Source organism: Capra hircus, chromosome 14 (genome assembly GCF_001704415.2).
Source record: "Capra hircus breed San Clemente chromosome 14, ASM170441v1, whole genome shotgun sequence".
In the NCBI taxonomy this organism is placed as follows: domain Eukaryota; kingdom Metazoa; phylum Chordata; class Mammalia; order Artiodactyla; family Bovidae; genus Capra; species Capra hircus.
The window spans coordinates 91684631-91699629 of record NC_030821.1 but is presented as its reverse complement, the minus strand read 5'-3'; the positions used below and the strand labels follow the sequence as shown (position 1 = coordinate 91699629).

At 48.4% G+C, this 14999-nt stretch overlaps 1 protein-coding gene across 1 annotated transcript in view; it reads left to right on the top strand.

Moving 5' to 3' along the window:
- The window catches only part of B3GAT2 (beta-1,3-glucuronyltransferase 2), a 109590-nt gene continuing 100064 nt past the window's right edge, over positions 5474–14999 (top strand). The window contains exon 1 of the mRNA XM_018058826.1: positions 5474–6502. Within this exon, the coding sequence (XP_017914315.1) occupies positions 5903–6502 (600 nt within the window). The 5' untranslated portion in view covers positions 5474–5902. The remainder of the gene's footprint in view (positions 6503–14999) is intronic.

Sequence of the window (14999 nt, the reverse complement as noted above, 5' to 3'; positions counted from 1 at the left end):
TGCTGCTGCTGCTAAGTCACTTCAGTCATGTCTGACTCTGTGCAACCCCATAGACGGCAGCCTACCAGGCTCCCCGGTCCCTGGGATTCTCCAGGCAAGAACACTGGAGTGGGTTGCCATTTCCTTCTCCAATGCATGAAAGTGAAAAGTGAAAGTGAAGTCGCTCAGTCATGTCCTACCCTCAGCAATCTCATGGACTGCAGCCATCCAGGCTCCCCCGTCCATGGGATTTTCCAGGCAAGAGTACTGGAATGGGGTGCCATTGCCTTCTCTGTCACCAGAGATGGTCAACCTACAAAAAAAATTTTTTCAGATTGCCCTTCCCTATTCTCATTCTACCATCTAAAGATGCTTCAGGGGCTTCCCTGGTGATCCAGTGGCTAAGAATCCGTCTTGCAATGCAAGGGAGGCCAGTTCAATCCCTGGTCCCACATGTCACAGAACAACTAAGCACGTGCAACACAGCTCCTGAGCCCATGCGCTGGAGCCTGGAAGCCACCATGACTGAAGCCTGCGAGCCTGGAGCCTCTGCTCCCCAACAAGAGAAACTACCACAGTGAAGGCCCGCACACTGCGACCAAGAATAGCCCTGCTATAGACAACTAGAGACAGCCCTACTCATCCGTGAAGACCCACCAGAGCCTAAATACATAAATACATCTCTTTTTTTAAGTAAAATAAAGATGCTTCAAGCCCAACATTTCAAAAGTTCTCAACTGACTGCCCTGAGTCCTTTGATATACTCAAACATTGAGTTTATTCTAATCATCAACCTTTGTTTGTTTCCATAGAAATGTCCATTATTAGATGACTGTTACCCACATTATGTAAAGGCCTAATTTAGATGTCCCCACCCCACAATGTCCACCCACACCATTGCCTCCTGAAATAGGACATAACTGTTTAACTGACTGACCAATCTCAGGACTAAGAGGCTGATTCATGTGATATAGAATAAACTACCCACCCAGCTTCTGGTCCAACAGTCCCATTTTGGTAAACAAATGGTAGTGTACAGTCACTAATGCAGTTTAACCTTTAATTATGGAGAATCTGGAACATGTATAAGTAGGTCCAATAATATTAGTAGCTCCCATGTGTAATATCCCAGTTTCACCATCAACTCATGGCCAATCTTGCTTCACATTTCTCTTCCATTTTACACCTATAAATGACTTTACAGTGTTCAAAACACTTTCATCAACATTATTTCCTTTGATTCTCATGAAAACTATGAAATGTAGATTACGTAGTTTTACAGGAAAATCCTTTCTCTAACAAGTTAATATTTTAATGTAAATGCCAATGCTTAAGATATGAGGGGAAAAGATATAAAGGATGATAATATGCCTTTATGCATTTGTGTGTGTGTGTGTGCATCCTAATTCACTAATAAAGAGAAAAGGAGGAACACTGTCATGTTTTATCATCAGTTATTATTCAAACTAAATAAAATTATTTTCAATAAAATTGTTAGGCTCAATTGCCAATTTCTAATTTTCAAGAAAACTTTTACTGAATAACCTTGATCCCAAACCATCCTATAAAAATAGAGTTTTACTGTCAAACTCCTCTAATGTCACATTTTGTATATGATAGCTGCAAATATCTAAAATTTTGAGGAGGCATTAAAATTTAGAACAATTCTAGGACAAAACTGATGGTTGGAAAGGATCCAGATACATGAAAATAAAACAAATGAGCCATTTAATTTGTGGTTTGGATGTCATTTTTCTGACAGTTATCAATGAAATTGTCATGCATCCCTGGAATTTAGGACTATCTATTTATTTTGACATTGTTCTTCCACATAATTGTATCTGATATCATAACAGAAAATATTTATGTTCACATGAGGTGGGGTATTGATTACCAATACATTCCCATTACATTATTCCTCCCACATGAGTTAGTTGATTCCTTTTACAATCGGCTTTGCATACCTATATTATCATACAGATATTGACAAATATTTAATTGTGCATAGATTTTTTTTCTTGATCTCCTTCCCACTTATGAATATCAAGGATGTACCCAAATACTCTTATGGAGGTTAATTTTTCACAGTAGCAGTACCGCAGGCTCAAAAGTCAAATGGGATCAGCTCCATACAGAGCTCTAATCAGGTTGCAGTCTTTCTGCTGCCAAAGTAACCGTTGCATATTACTCATCAAAGCAAAATGTAAACGTTTAGTGATTCTGCAATATGTTTTTTGTTAACTCCCCAGATGAGGTGTTTTTTTTTTAACCTTTGTTTGTTTACTTGAGAACAACAGCTGAATGCTGAAACACAGTAGCTGATGCTGACAATCCAAGGCTTCATTAGTACAGATGAAGCAATGCTCACTTTGTTACACAAATAATTAGAGAGATTAGATGAAAATAAACACCAAGAGGTTGTACAGAAGCTCTGGAGTTGGGTAATTATTTTCATTACTCTAGTGACTTTACCAACCTTCATTAGCAGCCACAGATCACGTTTAAACCGTTTTATGTAAGAGTGCCATAAACATTATGGGAACGTACTATAGCTATCAGTGATTATGCTTCAGAAAAATATTTTGTTCATGCTTCCATTTAAAGAAGCTGTTTCCATTCTGGTGCCCTGATAAATTCTCTCAATATTTTTAAAGCATAATACATTTTTGCACTTAGTAGTATTTTATCCTGGTTTTTGGCTTCAAATGGACATTCTTAATTTTTATATCTTTGTATCTTTGCCAACATTTGATCATGAAAGATGTAGGCCCACATTTTTGAGTCATTGAATGGCATATTCAGTCACTTGAAATAAATGTCACTTGGAGTCATGTCATCCTTATTGTGTGACAGGCCCACCGTGTACTGGGAGTTGACTTCCTCTTTCTTCCTCTCTCTACCCCAACTGGAGAAGGCTCTACCACACACACTAGTATATCCTTAGGAGGGGCCCTGTTTTGAGGCATTGTTAGGATGATCACGTAGATCCCCTGGTATAAGACATTCCTTTGAGAAAGTGTTAACCTGGATTTAAACACCATTTACTTATATGTTGTCAGCTGCTCTGCAAAATACTTTACCTAACATATCCTATTTAATCCTTAGAAGATTTTGATGGAGTGTGTTCTATTAAGTCCATTTTTTCCAGATGAGGACACAGACTCTGAAAAGCTCATTGACGTTCTAAAGTTGCCCAACCAACCCAGCTGGGGACAAAACCCAGGTCTACCCCAAGAACCATCATGTTCCCAGCAGATGAGTGGGTGATGTACACCTGGGGGGAATGCTGACTAAGGATAACAGAAAAGAGCCACAGACCTCCTGTGTGCTGGTTAAGGGTTGTGTTGTATGACATCTGTGAATCCTGGACCCCAGTCAAAATCTCAGAATAAATTCCAAAAGTTGATGATTTTGCAAGTGTTTCCTCTCTGAGCAGTCCTGGTTGCTGCAAAAGAAGCAGTCAGGAAATAGATTTCAAGGTTCAGAGGGTCCCTACTCATGAAGTTTGGTGATGCTTTTAAGTTCAATTCTGTGACCACTTCAGTTTTACTCAGGTAACACATGAGGCATTTCTCATCAACTACATGTAAAAATTCCAACAGGATGAAACAGACTTCAGTCATCTTTGTAGGGTGGGCAGGTGTGTGTGCTGCTTTGAGAAACGCCTCCACCAAATTCCCTCCCCAACCGTCCTCCCTTGCCTCCGCCAAAATGCAGCCCCTAACTTCCCCAGGCGCACCCAGAGGCCTGACTTTTCTCGAGGCTGTGTTATTTTCAGAGGCCCACTAAGCTATCAGAGACCATGGGAAGGAGTCTGATGGATTCATTGTTTCCTATGCTTGGAGGCACTGATCTAAAGTGCGATTTAAACTATGAGCTAGCAGCTGTTACTGGAAGATGGAAGAGGTGATCCCTAGTGAGGGCGGCGCGTGGGGTTATTATACATTTCACTCTCGGGCTTCAGACTCTGGGCTGTAAATTAGGGAAATTCAGGACGCGCCAAGACCGGACGACAGGGGGAAGCAGCCAGGACAGAGCTGAAAAACCAGGAGCCTCGGAGCCGCTGGACATGCGAGCATCCGTCCCGGAGTATTCATTCCCCGTGCGCACACTCAGAGCGCGATCGCCAGGGTTTATCTGTGAAGACGACTGAGGAAGACAGTGAGGGAAGATGGGCTCAGAAATTATTTATCACAGGCTGGGGAAAATCTTTGCTGCCGCTCTGCGAGCACCTCCCTTGCACGTGCCCAGGGAGCGCGATCCTGCTTTCATCTGTCCCATTGCAAGCAGCCAGAGGCTCAGCCAGCGGGTCCGCTAGATAGCAAACATCCAAACCAAGAGCCTCGCATCTTCCAGGCACTATCATGGTTCCACATGTCACCGAGCGCTCCGTTTGGTTCCGAATGCACCATGTTTACCGCCAGGACGGCCGCCCGCCCGGGGGGCTGTGCCGGGAGTGGCTTTTGCAGGCCGAAGCCACCGGCTAGACTCCGGGCACCTACGTCTCGTTTCCGCTGGGCCATCGCCACTGACCTCGGCGAGATCATTGCCAACTCTGAGTCCCAGCTTCCTCATCCAAAAAATGAAGGTGATTCTACTTCCCAGGCCTCATCGCAAGGATCGCTGAGAGGGTCAAACGAAATCATTCCGGTGGCAGCCAACTGTGAAGAACTGTGACCCAGAGTACAGAAGGAAAATAAGTTAAACCTGCTAACTCAGCTGGAGTTTTAGGAATTTTCCCGCAATGATCTAACTGCAGCCACGCAGCAAAGGTTCGGATAGATCCTTTCTTCTGGGCCATCTCTCTAGTCAAACACCCATAGGGGCACCCCTCCGTTTCTCGGGGGTGTCCGTGATCTCTGCCTTTCGGGGAAAGCGCTTCTTGTCTGCGCGGTGCGGTCCACCCCCAGCACACAAACCCCGCGCCGGGCGCCAGAGGAGGTATCCTACGCCCTCTCCCGCCGCCCCTCTCCTCTCACTCCCGACGCGAAGTCTCCCGCGTTCTCGGCACGTGCCTGTGTTTTCCCGGCTGGTCTCCAAAGACCTTGCCGCATTTCAGAAAGCTAAGAGCGCGGAGGTCGGGGAAGCGAGCGAAGGAGCAAGCATCCAGCCCCTCCCCGCGGCCGCGGCGCCCGACGGGGACCCTCCTCCCGCTCCCATTCGGCGGTGCCCGGCCGCCTTCCCGCCTCCCCGCGCAGCCCCAAGCCGCCAGTAGCAGCGCTGCTGTCTCCCCACAGGAGGACTGGGAGCTGGGGGGGGACGCTGGAGTCTGCAGCGCCCCCGCCCCCTCGCTTTTTCTTTCTTTCCAGGCTTTGGGATCTTGCTGCCGGAGAGGTTCTATCGAGAGCGGCGCTGAGCGAAGAGACCCGGGCACAGGCTTCCGCGGCGGCGCGTGAACCGAGCTGGGCGCAAGACATCCCAAGCTTCGCTTCCGGTCCTCTCCACCTCGGCTGGGATGTAACGAAGGAGAGCGCTCGTCGCCTGTCTCCCACGCCTGTCTCCTCACGCCGAGAGCGCACCAGGGACCCACGGCTGGAGTCCCTTTGCTTGCGGAGCGGCGGGACGGCTCCCAGTTCCCAAGCTTCGGAAAGAGCGCGGTAGGATCACCACCTTCCCCGCGCCCCGCACAACTCCGGCGCCGGCGGCGCGCGCGGCTGGACCAAGTCGCGCTTGCCGTAGACTCCCCGGAGTAGGGACCTCCCGGCCAGCCCGCCTGCCTGCACGCCCTGTAAGCCGCAGCTCCCCGCCACCTTTGCGGACCCCGCACGCCCGGCTCCGCGCCCCCGCAGCGCCCTGCCGCCCCATGGAGTGCGCGCGGGCCGCGGCTTCCTGAGCGCGGACGCCAGCGCTGTCCAAACTGCGCGCTGGGGAGCCCCGGCTCAGCCCCGCTCGGGGCGTTGGTGAGGTCGGGGGAGAGCGCACCATGAAGTCTGTGCTGTTCAGCCGCTTCTTCATCCTCCTGCCCTGGATCCTGATCGTCATCATCATGCTCGACGTGGACACGCGCAGGCCCGCGCCCCCGCTCACCTCGCGCCCCTACTTCGCGCCCTATCCCGGGGGCCGCGGGGGCGCCCGGCTCCCGCTCCGCCGGGGCGGCCCGGGGCGCGGCCGCGAGCCGCACAACGAATCGTGGCCGCGGCCGCGGCCGCCGCCGCCGGAGCCGCCGCTGCCCACCATCTATGCCATCACGCCCACTTACAGCCGCCCGGTGCAGAAGGCCGAGCTGACCCGCCTGGCCAACACATTCCGCCAGGTGGCGCAGCTGCACTGGATCCTGGTGGAGGACGCGGCGGCGCGCAGCGAGCTGGTGAGCCGCTTCCTGGCGCGCGCGGGGCTGCCCAGCACTCACCTGCACGTCCCCACGCCCCGGCGCTACAAGCGGCCCGGGCTGCCGCGCGCTACCGAGCAGCGCAACGCCGGCCTCGCCTGGCTGCGCCAGAGGCACGGGCACCAGCGCGCGCAGCCCGGCGTGCTCTTCTTCGCCGACGACGACAACACCTACAGTCTGGAGCTCTTTCAGGAGGTAGCGGCAAGCCAGGGCGGGCGGGAGGACACCCCATTGTGCTGGTCCCGCCACGGCTGCCCTTCCCCGCGCGCCCACTCGGGACTCCAGGCGCAGCGCCGCGGCTTGCGCTGATCCCCCGGGGTTGGAGGAGGGTGGGAGGACCTCCGGGACTTCTGAAGAGAGTCTGGCGGGGGCTTTGCTTCCCCCCTTCCCCCCCACCCCAACACACACACAGAGACACACACACACTCACCGGCCCCGCGATTGGGCTGAAGCGGTGGTGCAGCTGTGAGGCTCCTGTAGGATTTCTAGAAACTGGGCTCTGGCCGGCCTGAGGATGGAGCCCCGAGAAGCTAGGCTGCAAGGAGAGGGGTTCTGCGCCCTGGGGGCAGGCTAGGTGGTCTCTGACGGCCTTTTCAGTGCACGCAGATGTGATTCCGAGTCTAGAGCCGTATCAGGAGGACGCTGAAGATGGTGACTAAGAATCAGCCAGACACCCATTTCCCTGTTACAGTTTGCTGGGCTGGAAATGGTCACTAGTGAAAACACTGACTTCTAGGGAGTTCTTCCCCACCATCTCTCCCTGTACCCCACAAAGGCCCTTCTTGACTCTAAAGATGACCTCCTTTTCGAGGAATCCCTCTGGCAACTGAGTGTGGGACTGCCCTTCCTGCCCTGTGGTTCTGTTTTTTCACAGCACGAGGTTATCAGCAGGACTGCCGGGTTCCTTCTCCTGACCCTTTTCGAGGCCCCTCTTTGGCCACTTTTCCACCGGCCATTGCTGCTTGGTTCTCGCCGTGAGGTCCCCAGCACAGCCTGGCCCGCTGGTGCTGAGATGGCAGTGTCCCTTGGAGCTCACAGTTGCACAAAGCCAGCAGGCACCGGGTTGGAACAGGTGTTTGTCCCTGAGGCTGGTGCTTTGCAGCCTGAGTGTGTGCGCATGCGTGTGCGTTCTGCGAATGAGGCTGGGTTGCCTGGTTTTGACAGTTTTCTTGTTAGTTAGTTCAGTCACTCAGTCCTGTCCGACTTTTTGCGACCCCATGAATCGCAGCACGCCAGGCCTCCCTGTTCATCACCATCTCCCGGAGTTCACTCAGACTCACGTCCATCGAGTCCGTGATGCCATCCAGCCATCTCATCCTAGGTCGTCCCCTTCTCCTCCTGCCCCCAATCTCTCCCAGCATCAGAGTCTTTTCCAATGAGTCAACTCTTCGCATGAGGTGGCCAAAGTACTGGAGCTTCAGCTTTAGCATCATTGCTTCCAAAGAAATCCCAGGGTTGATCTCCTTCAGAATGGACTGGTTGGATCTCCTTGCAGTCCAAGGGACCCTCAAGAGTCTTCTCCAACACCACAGTTCAAACGCATCAATTGATGCGTTTGAACTGTGGTGTTGTTTTCTTGTTCCTCCTCCACAAATATAGCGGGAAAAGACCTTGGACTTTTTGACATGCCTTGGGACTGTTGCCTGCCTCTTCCCCAAATCCCAGACATCCTGACTCTGAGACTCCATCATCCCTTCCCTTCCCCTAAGTAAACTGGGCTATCTGTATGTCTAGACATCCCCCCACCCTCCACCCCGGTGGTGCTAGTGATAACAAGCCCGCCTGCCAATGATGGAGGGATAAGAGAGGCAGGTTTGATCTCTGGGTCAGGAATATCCCCTGGAGGAGGGCATGGCAACCCACTCCAGTATTTTTGCCTGGAGCATCCCATGGACAGAGGAACCTGGAGGGTTACAGTCCACAGGATCGCACGGAGTCAGACAGGACTGAAGCAAATTAGCACACTCTTCACAGAAATCACCAATGTCCCATGCTTTCATCCTAATATCTCCATTTGGCTTTCATAACCTCAGGATAGAGCTATTCTGTGTCTCTCCAGCTTCATTTTTCTGCCTGTGTAGCTTTAAAAATCCATTTCTTGGGGTCAATTGTTGCCTTCATTTCTGTTCATCCTCTCTTGCTTCTTGACTAAAAGGACCAGTAATTGCTCTCCTCTCCTCTCTTCCATGCTTTCATGATGGAGGGCTTTCTTCCTGTATTTCTTCTGAAGAAATCAGTTAGCTTGCCATTGTATGGTATGGTCTTCATTATAACCAAGATTCAAAATATCAGCTGGTTTTTTTAAGCTGGGTTTTATCGTGATTCTGCCTGCATATTCTTGCCCCCAAAAGACATGGCTAGTATTCTGAAGCCAAGACCCTTATATTTCAGAACACCATCATTTCAACCCCCAAAGTCTGTTTTCTTCTTATACAACTTGGAAGTTGTTCTGCTTGTGAAAATGTGTAGTCTTGGGTAAGCAAAACAGTGCACATTTTTATTAATTAACCTTTTAGGGGAATGGGCTGTGAAGGGCAGTGAGTCTCAGTTGCTCCCCACTTCCAGCCCGCTGGCGTGAGGCATTGGGCTGAAGGGAGGAGTTGGCACAGAGCGCCAGAGAAACCGCCCAGAACACAGTCTTTCTTTGATGCTTCCCAAGCTGAAAGACGTCTTGTTCGTGGTGGATATGAAGCAGCAAGAGGTTTTTTCATTGCTCCGTAGGGGAAAAGAAAGAGAGAAGATAAAGAGAAGAGGATGGGGACCAAAAAAAAAAAGTGTCAGCTGAGAGGAAACTATATGGGGGAAAAAAAGCTAAACTTTTAAGATACTAATGTTTTGTATGGTTGGAAGTAATGAAATATTCAAAATAAACTTACAAACATGTGTGTCTCTTATTTATGGAGAGGTGCCAAGTATGCTAAATACACAACAGAAGGGATTTTTTTTTAAGCATAATATGCATGACACACTTAGAATTTAAGTCCTGTAGCTTCTCGGGGTTCCTCCCAGGCAGGGATTTTAGTACTAATCCCTTTCTTGCCCACCACCCCTCCCCCAACATAGTGTTTTGAACCAAAAAAGGCATCTCTCTGTTCCCCAGGCATGTATGTTGAGACATTAAGTTTTCTTAATTACAGCACATTCTTTTATTTGCATGGCAAGCAAGATTGACCTCTCTAAGAAGTCAGATTAGGGGAAATTATGCATCCTTAGTCTTGTATATTAATGGGATGTTCTACCCTCCACCACTAGATTAATGATGCCACATGGATTGCGGTCTAGACACTGCTCTCTTGGCGAAAAGGTAGGACCAGCTAAGACATCTAAACACTATAGCTCCCTGGGGGAAGGGAAGATGCTGATCAGGGATGCTGGAGGGCCCGGCATATATCTCAGCCCTTTCTATGGTGCACACACAAATTAGTTTTTAAGTAATTCACAGTACCTCAGGAAAGAATGTCCCAAGGCAAGCTTCATCTTTTATTCATGGTGCTTCTCATTTCCATGGTTGATGTTAACGTAGATAAGATAAAAGGAGGAAAATGAACCAGGTACAAATTAGCTCTCTAAGCATTGGCTGCCAATGAAGGAAAGTAAAAGATGAAAGTTTTCCAAATTAAATTTAAGGCACAACAGGCACTCTGGTGCAATTAATCCTCCGTGGTAGCTTAGCTGGAATTGAGCTTTCTTCTCCCATCCAGCTAGCCAGCCAGCCAATTTTCAGGCTCCCCTTTCAACTGAGCTGTGTGGCCAGAAAATAAATATTTGCATCAAACAACCCTACATTTAACAGCCAAATCCATTTGCAAAGGAAGCTGTGTGAATTGTGGTGGAAGCTAAGCTGCCTATCAGAGATGGAGGTGCTTGGAGTTATCAGGTTCCCAGCGGCCTCTTCTTGTGGCCTTGATGGGAGTTTGCACTGTGGCTCTCAGGTAATCCTGGCTGCCTGCGGCCTGCACACTCCATCCATCTAGCTCTCCGGAAAAGCTTATTTGCAAAAGATTTGCCTGGCTTTCACACAAGCAACAGCCACAGACAAATGGGTCTGTAGCTGGTCACATTTTTTCAATAACACTATTGATCAGATTTCTGTCCTCTGCTAGAAAACCTTCCAGGGTTTCTTGAGTTTAAAGAGGCCGCTTTTCAGGTGAACTTGCTTTCACCTTGGGGAAACCGGTAGAACCGAAAGGTTAAAAAATATCACTTTCCAAGCAAGGAAAGAACTTTTAAAAGTTTAACTTTAAAGTTAACTTTTAAAAGTTTAACTCACCTCAGTTTAACGAGGTGAGGCTGGAAGACAAGCTGACTTCGAAAACGGTTACAGGCTCAGGAAAGGTCTCAGTTAATGAGATTGCATTTGGAAGATGTTTCTGGCAACTAGTGAACTAGAGAGGCCCTTTGGATGTTGTGCTGGGTGCAGTCAAGCTGTTTGTGTGCTGGGCAGGGGCTGGGAGTGGGGGAGATGAGGGGCGAGTTCACCCTGCCCTTTTCTGATAATTTAGTTACATGTTCAACCCTTTACGTGCAGCTCATTGGAGCCATAAATTGAGATTTACAGTGTTTGGCACTTTCCCCCCTAAATAATAGATTATGAATGTATTTCCCGGAAGGAGACAGGAGAGCTCCCTTTCCGTATCCCCTTGACACAGTTACTTAGTGTAGAGTGATTATCTTTTCGAAGTGAAGAAACCTCTAAGATGCTTTTAGCGAGCACTATCCAAAGATGATTTGACCTGAAACACGCCCCTCACGTGTTATTTCTTCCCTCCTAAGAGCATGTTAGTCACGCTGTGAGTCTGATCAAATGTGAGAATTTTTCGAAATGGGTGTCTAGAAGGACGGACAGCTTTCCTAGTCTAACAGTGTTACATCTGTACATTTTCTTTACTTTCCCTGGATGTTTGGTCCTTGAGCTGTGGCTCATTTTTGACAGCGTTTTCTTTGGACACCAGCAGTTTTCGTCTGGATCTTGATATTTTAACGGATCAGGAATAACTCCTCGGGTTTCAAAGGCCTTCTCCCTTCTGTCTCTTCCTGTTGTCTTTTTTCCATCTTCCTTCTCCCTCCAGCCTGCTTTCCACTGATTATTCTTTCTCATGAATAGACATGAAGACAAGACCGGGTTATTGTGTGTGGTGACGAATGTGTATCTTTTAAGCATTTAGACTGTTGTCTGCAGCTTCTTGGATCCTGGTGGGTGACTCCATTTTCTTCTGTCTACCCCACTTACCTCTAAATTGCAGGCTAGTAAATTTTCTCTTGTGTGAACAGTAATGGAATAGTAATTGCTTTGAAGGCATGCTGCAAAAGCAGACTAGGGGAACCAAAGTCGACAGCCTTATTCATCAACTATTCCAGGTGCTACTCTAATAGTGGGTTTTTTCAGGACAGAATTTAATAATATTCAGATATGTTTACTCAGGCCTTCTGGACTCTGATGAACTATTTGCTTGGTCGGCATAAATTGAGATAACATTATTTATATTTGATTTGTAGTGCTGTTGAAGCATGCAGTTTAGGTTTTACGTCGTTCTCAAGTTTTCCCCCTGAAACACAAAATTGTCATACCAATCCATGGGCAAGTAGGTAGGCGGGTAAGTAGGTAGGCTGGTAAGTAGGTAGGTTTACAATAGATTTCCAATTCATAGAAATACATTGAAATACTCCATTGTTCCTACCAGGTAATTTTTGTGTACAACTTGGAAATAAACATGTAAAATACTCCTTATCATGGATACAAGCAAAATGAGTACTTACTATGGCCCAGGGGCCACATTTAGGGTGTTACGTGATTCTCTCATTTGATCAGCATGACTGACAGCTGCTGGGTAGATTCTAGTATGGCCCCCAGTTGCCCCCATTACAATGCTGATATTTAAGTGTGAACACAGTTCTTTGATGAATACAGGGATTTTTAAAAAATGCAACCTGAATCTAACGTGGTCATAACCCTGATCAGTGTAATCAGTATCTCCGTTTTATAGGTGAGCTGCCGTAGCAGGAAGTCACTTAGAGGGTCAGGCAGCTGTCTGAGACAAGATCTCCTGACCAGGTCTGGAGCCTGACCTCTGGGTCCCGTGCAGCCCATCTCACTAAACTGTGCCGGCCGATGGGCGCCTGTCATCCACCGCTATGAGTAAACCATCTGACCGGCAGAAGTCTCTCATACTGTTCCAGCTGCTGCTATGCTTGAACTCGGGCAGATCTGTCTTCCTTTTATTAAATGGATTCTTTATTTAGGCACAGTTGGTTTACAGTGTTGTGCTCCTGTCAGGTGTGCAGGAGAGTGGTTCAGTTATACGTACAGGTCTGTCTTCCTGGCTGCATCAACTTGTGATTTTCTCTCTTGCCCTTTTCTTCCTGATGTAACTTGGATTTATGATAACGTCATCTCCTCCCTATCTCACTAAGGGACCGTTTGACTTTTAGACTCTTTTTTCAAGTCAGCTGAAAACTGCTAAATAAGCAGAGTAACCTGAAGCCTTTTATGTTTTTGAACTGTCTATTCCTGGGAACAAGTAAGAATTAACTTCTGGGAAACTTCCCTCGTGGTCCAGTGAGTAAGACTCTGTGCTTCCAATGCAGGGGGCGTGGGCTTGATTCTTGGTCAGGGAACTAAGATCCCACAAGCTGTGGGGAACAACCGAGAATAAAATAACAATAATAAATTTTTAAATAATTAATTTCTGCAAGAAAATACAGCATTAACTTTTTTCCTCGATTGATGTACAAACGTCAGCAATGGTGATCTGCTGAGCTTGTCAGAGTGGACAGAGTGAAGGGAAGAATACATTTCAGGATGGAATGGAAATGGGGGTGACACTGGATTGCTTCCGGTGGGCTGGGTGCCTTACCATCGGGGTGGAGGAGAGGGGCTGGGGACCTCAGCGAACCTGAGCTGACGCTGACATGGGCGGCGGGCAGAGGGGTGCTGGGGCAGCTGCCCCGGAGCACGGGACGAGCTAGTCGGAGCCGTTGGTCTGCTTATGCTGGCCACTGCTGGCCACACCGCCCGGCTCGCCTGCCTCCTCCCTTGTGGGTGGGAGGTTTGTTGATTGGCCTGTTTGGTTCTTTTGGGCCTAGAAATTTCTCTGGATTAAACGCAAAATTAGTAAATCTTGAGTTTCTGCATGCTAGGAAAATCTTGAGGATGGCTGAGCTAAGGGAAGGGTGAACATGCTCCTTACCCCAAGTCAGATTATATGGTCTTTTCCCCCAAATAACTGAAAACTCAGTAGTTTTTTTTTCTCCCTCTATCCATCTCCTCTGTCAGTGGACAGAGAATGTTAAACAGTACCTGGTGGCTCAGTGGTAAAGAATCTGCCTGCTAATGCAGGAGATGTGGGTTTGATCCCTGAGTTGGAAAGATCCCCTGGAGAAGGAAATGGCAACCCACTCCAGTATTCTTGCCTGGGGAATCCCATGGACAGAGGAGCCTGGTGGGCTACAGTCCATGGGGTTGCAAAAAAAAATCGGACCCAACTTGGTGACTAAACAACAAACAGCAACACGTTACTTTCAGTATCTAAGACTGTCCTTTCTGCAGTCTGCATGGTAGGTATTTGTCAATTGATCTTTATCTGACCAGTGAAAGCTGCGCATGCTAGACACTGAACGTTCTCCACTGAGATCTCCCTGATCTAAATTATCCTCAGTAGTGTATCACCCCACCAGCTTCCTTGTGCCCAGCTGAGCTTAAACATGACCATATTTAGAAGATGTTTGAAAGGAACAAATCAGTATCCTTCTCCCCTACTTAACAAGTATTAGTTGCACACCTCCTATGTGCCAGACTCTGTGTTACTTACAGCGGGATAGAGCCCTTCTGTGAACACAGAGTGTCCCTGCCCTCTTCTTTTAAGCCTCTAGACCTAAGCTGTATGCTAAGATCAGAGCCTACTGAGAAAAACGCAGGTGCCTGGGCGTGTACAGCAGAAGCCCCGATGCAGTCGTGAGTTGTAATTGTGGTTGTGGAGGAAGCGACATTTGAGCTGACATCTAAAGGATGGAGGGGGTCTGGCGGGGGAGGGGGCAGAAGGAGCCGCGTTTGAACCAGTCTGTGAATTTGGAACGTGTTACACAGCAGTGTGAACGGCATGCCTTCACTTATTCACGTGTGCTTTTCAGATCCCCCTGCAGGCAAATCTTTAATCTCTAATTTTTTAAGAAGAGCTTGGGTAAGGTAGATACTAGATCAACAGAAAAATTGTAGATATATAATGCACATCTGGTTGTACCAAGGAATCATTCATGTAGACGGTCGTGATGCGTCTTAGCAGCTGACATCAGTATTGAAGTTCACTGCTCTCCTACTAGAATTTAAACTCCGTCAAGGTAGGTAGTTTCTTCTGTTCACTGCTGTGTCTCTAGTGTCCAGCATATTCTAAGTGCTCATTCAATACCTACTGAATGAAGGAGTGGATTGTAGGAAACGTTGGAGCTAAAGGGGTCCATCCCCAAAGGAAGCTATTTCAGAGATTGTCGGACCACCGCCTTGAAGTTTGTTCGTGTGACTAGGGTTATGCTGAGCCCTCTAAGTAGTAACTGGAAGAAAAATTGGCTCCTGCTCTGACTCTGAGAGCTTTCAAGTGCTAAGGAGAGATGGGGAGAGAGACCACGAACCTTAGTCTGTAGCCAGGCATCCCTGTGGTTGCTTGAGAGCAAGGAGAGGGTGTGGGAGTGACTGCGAGCC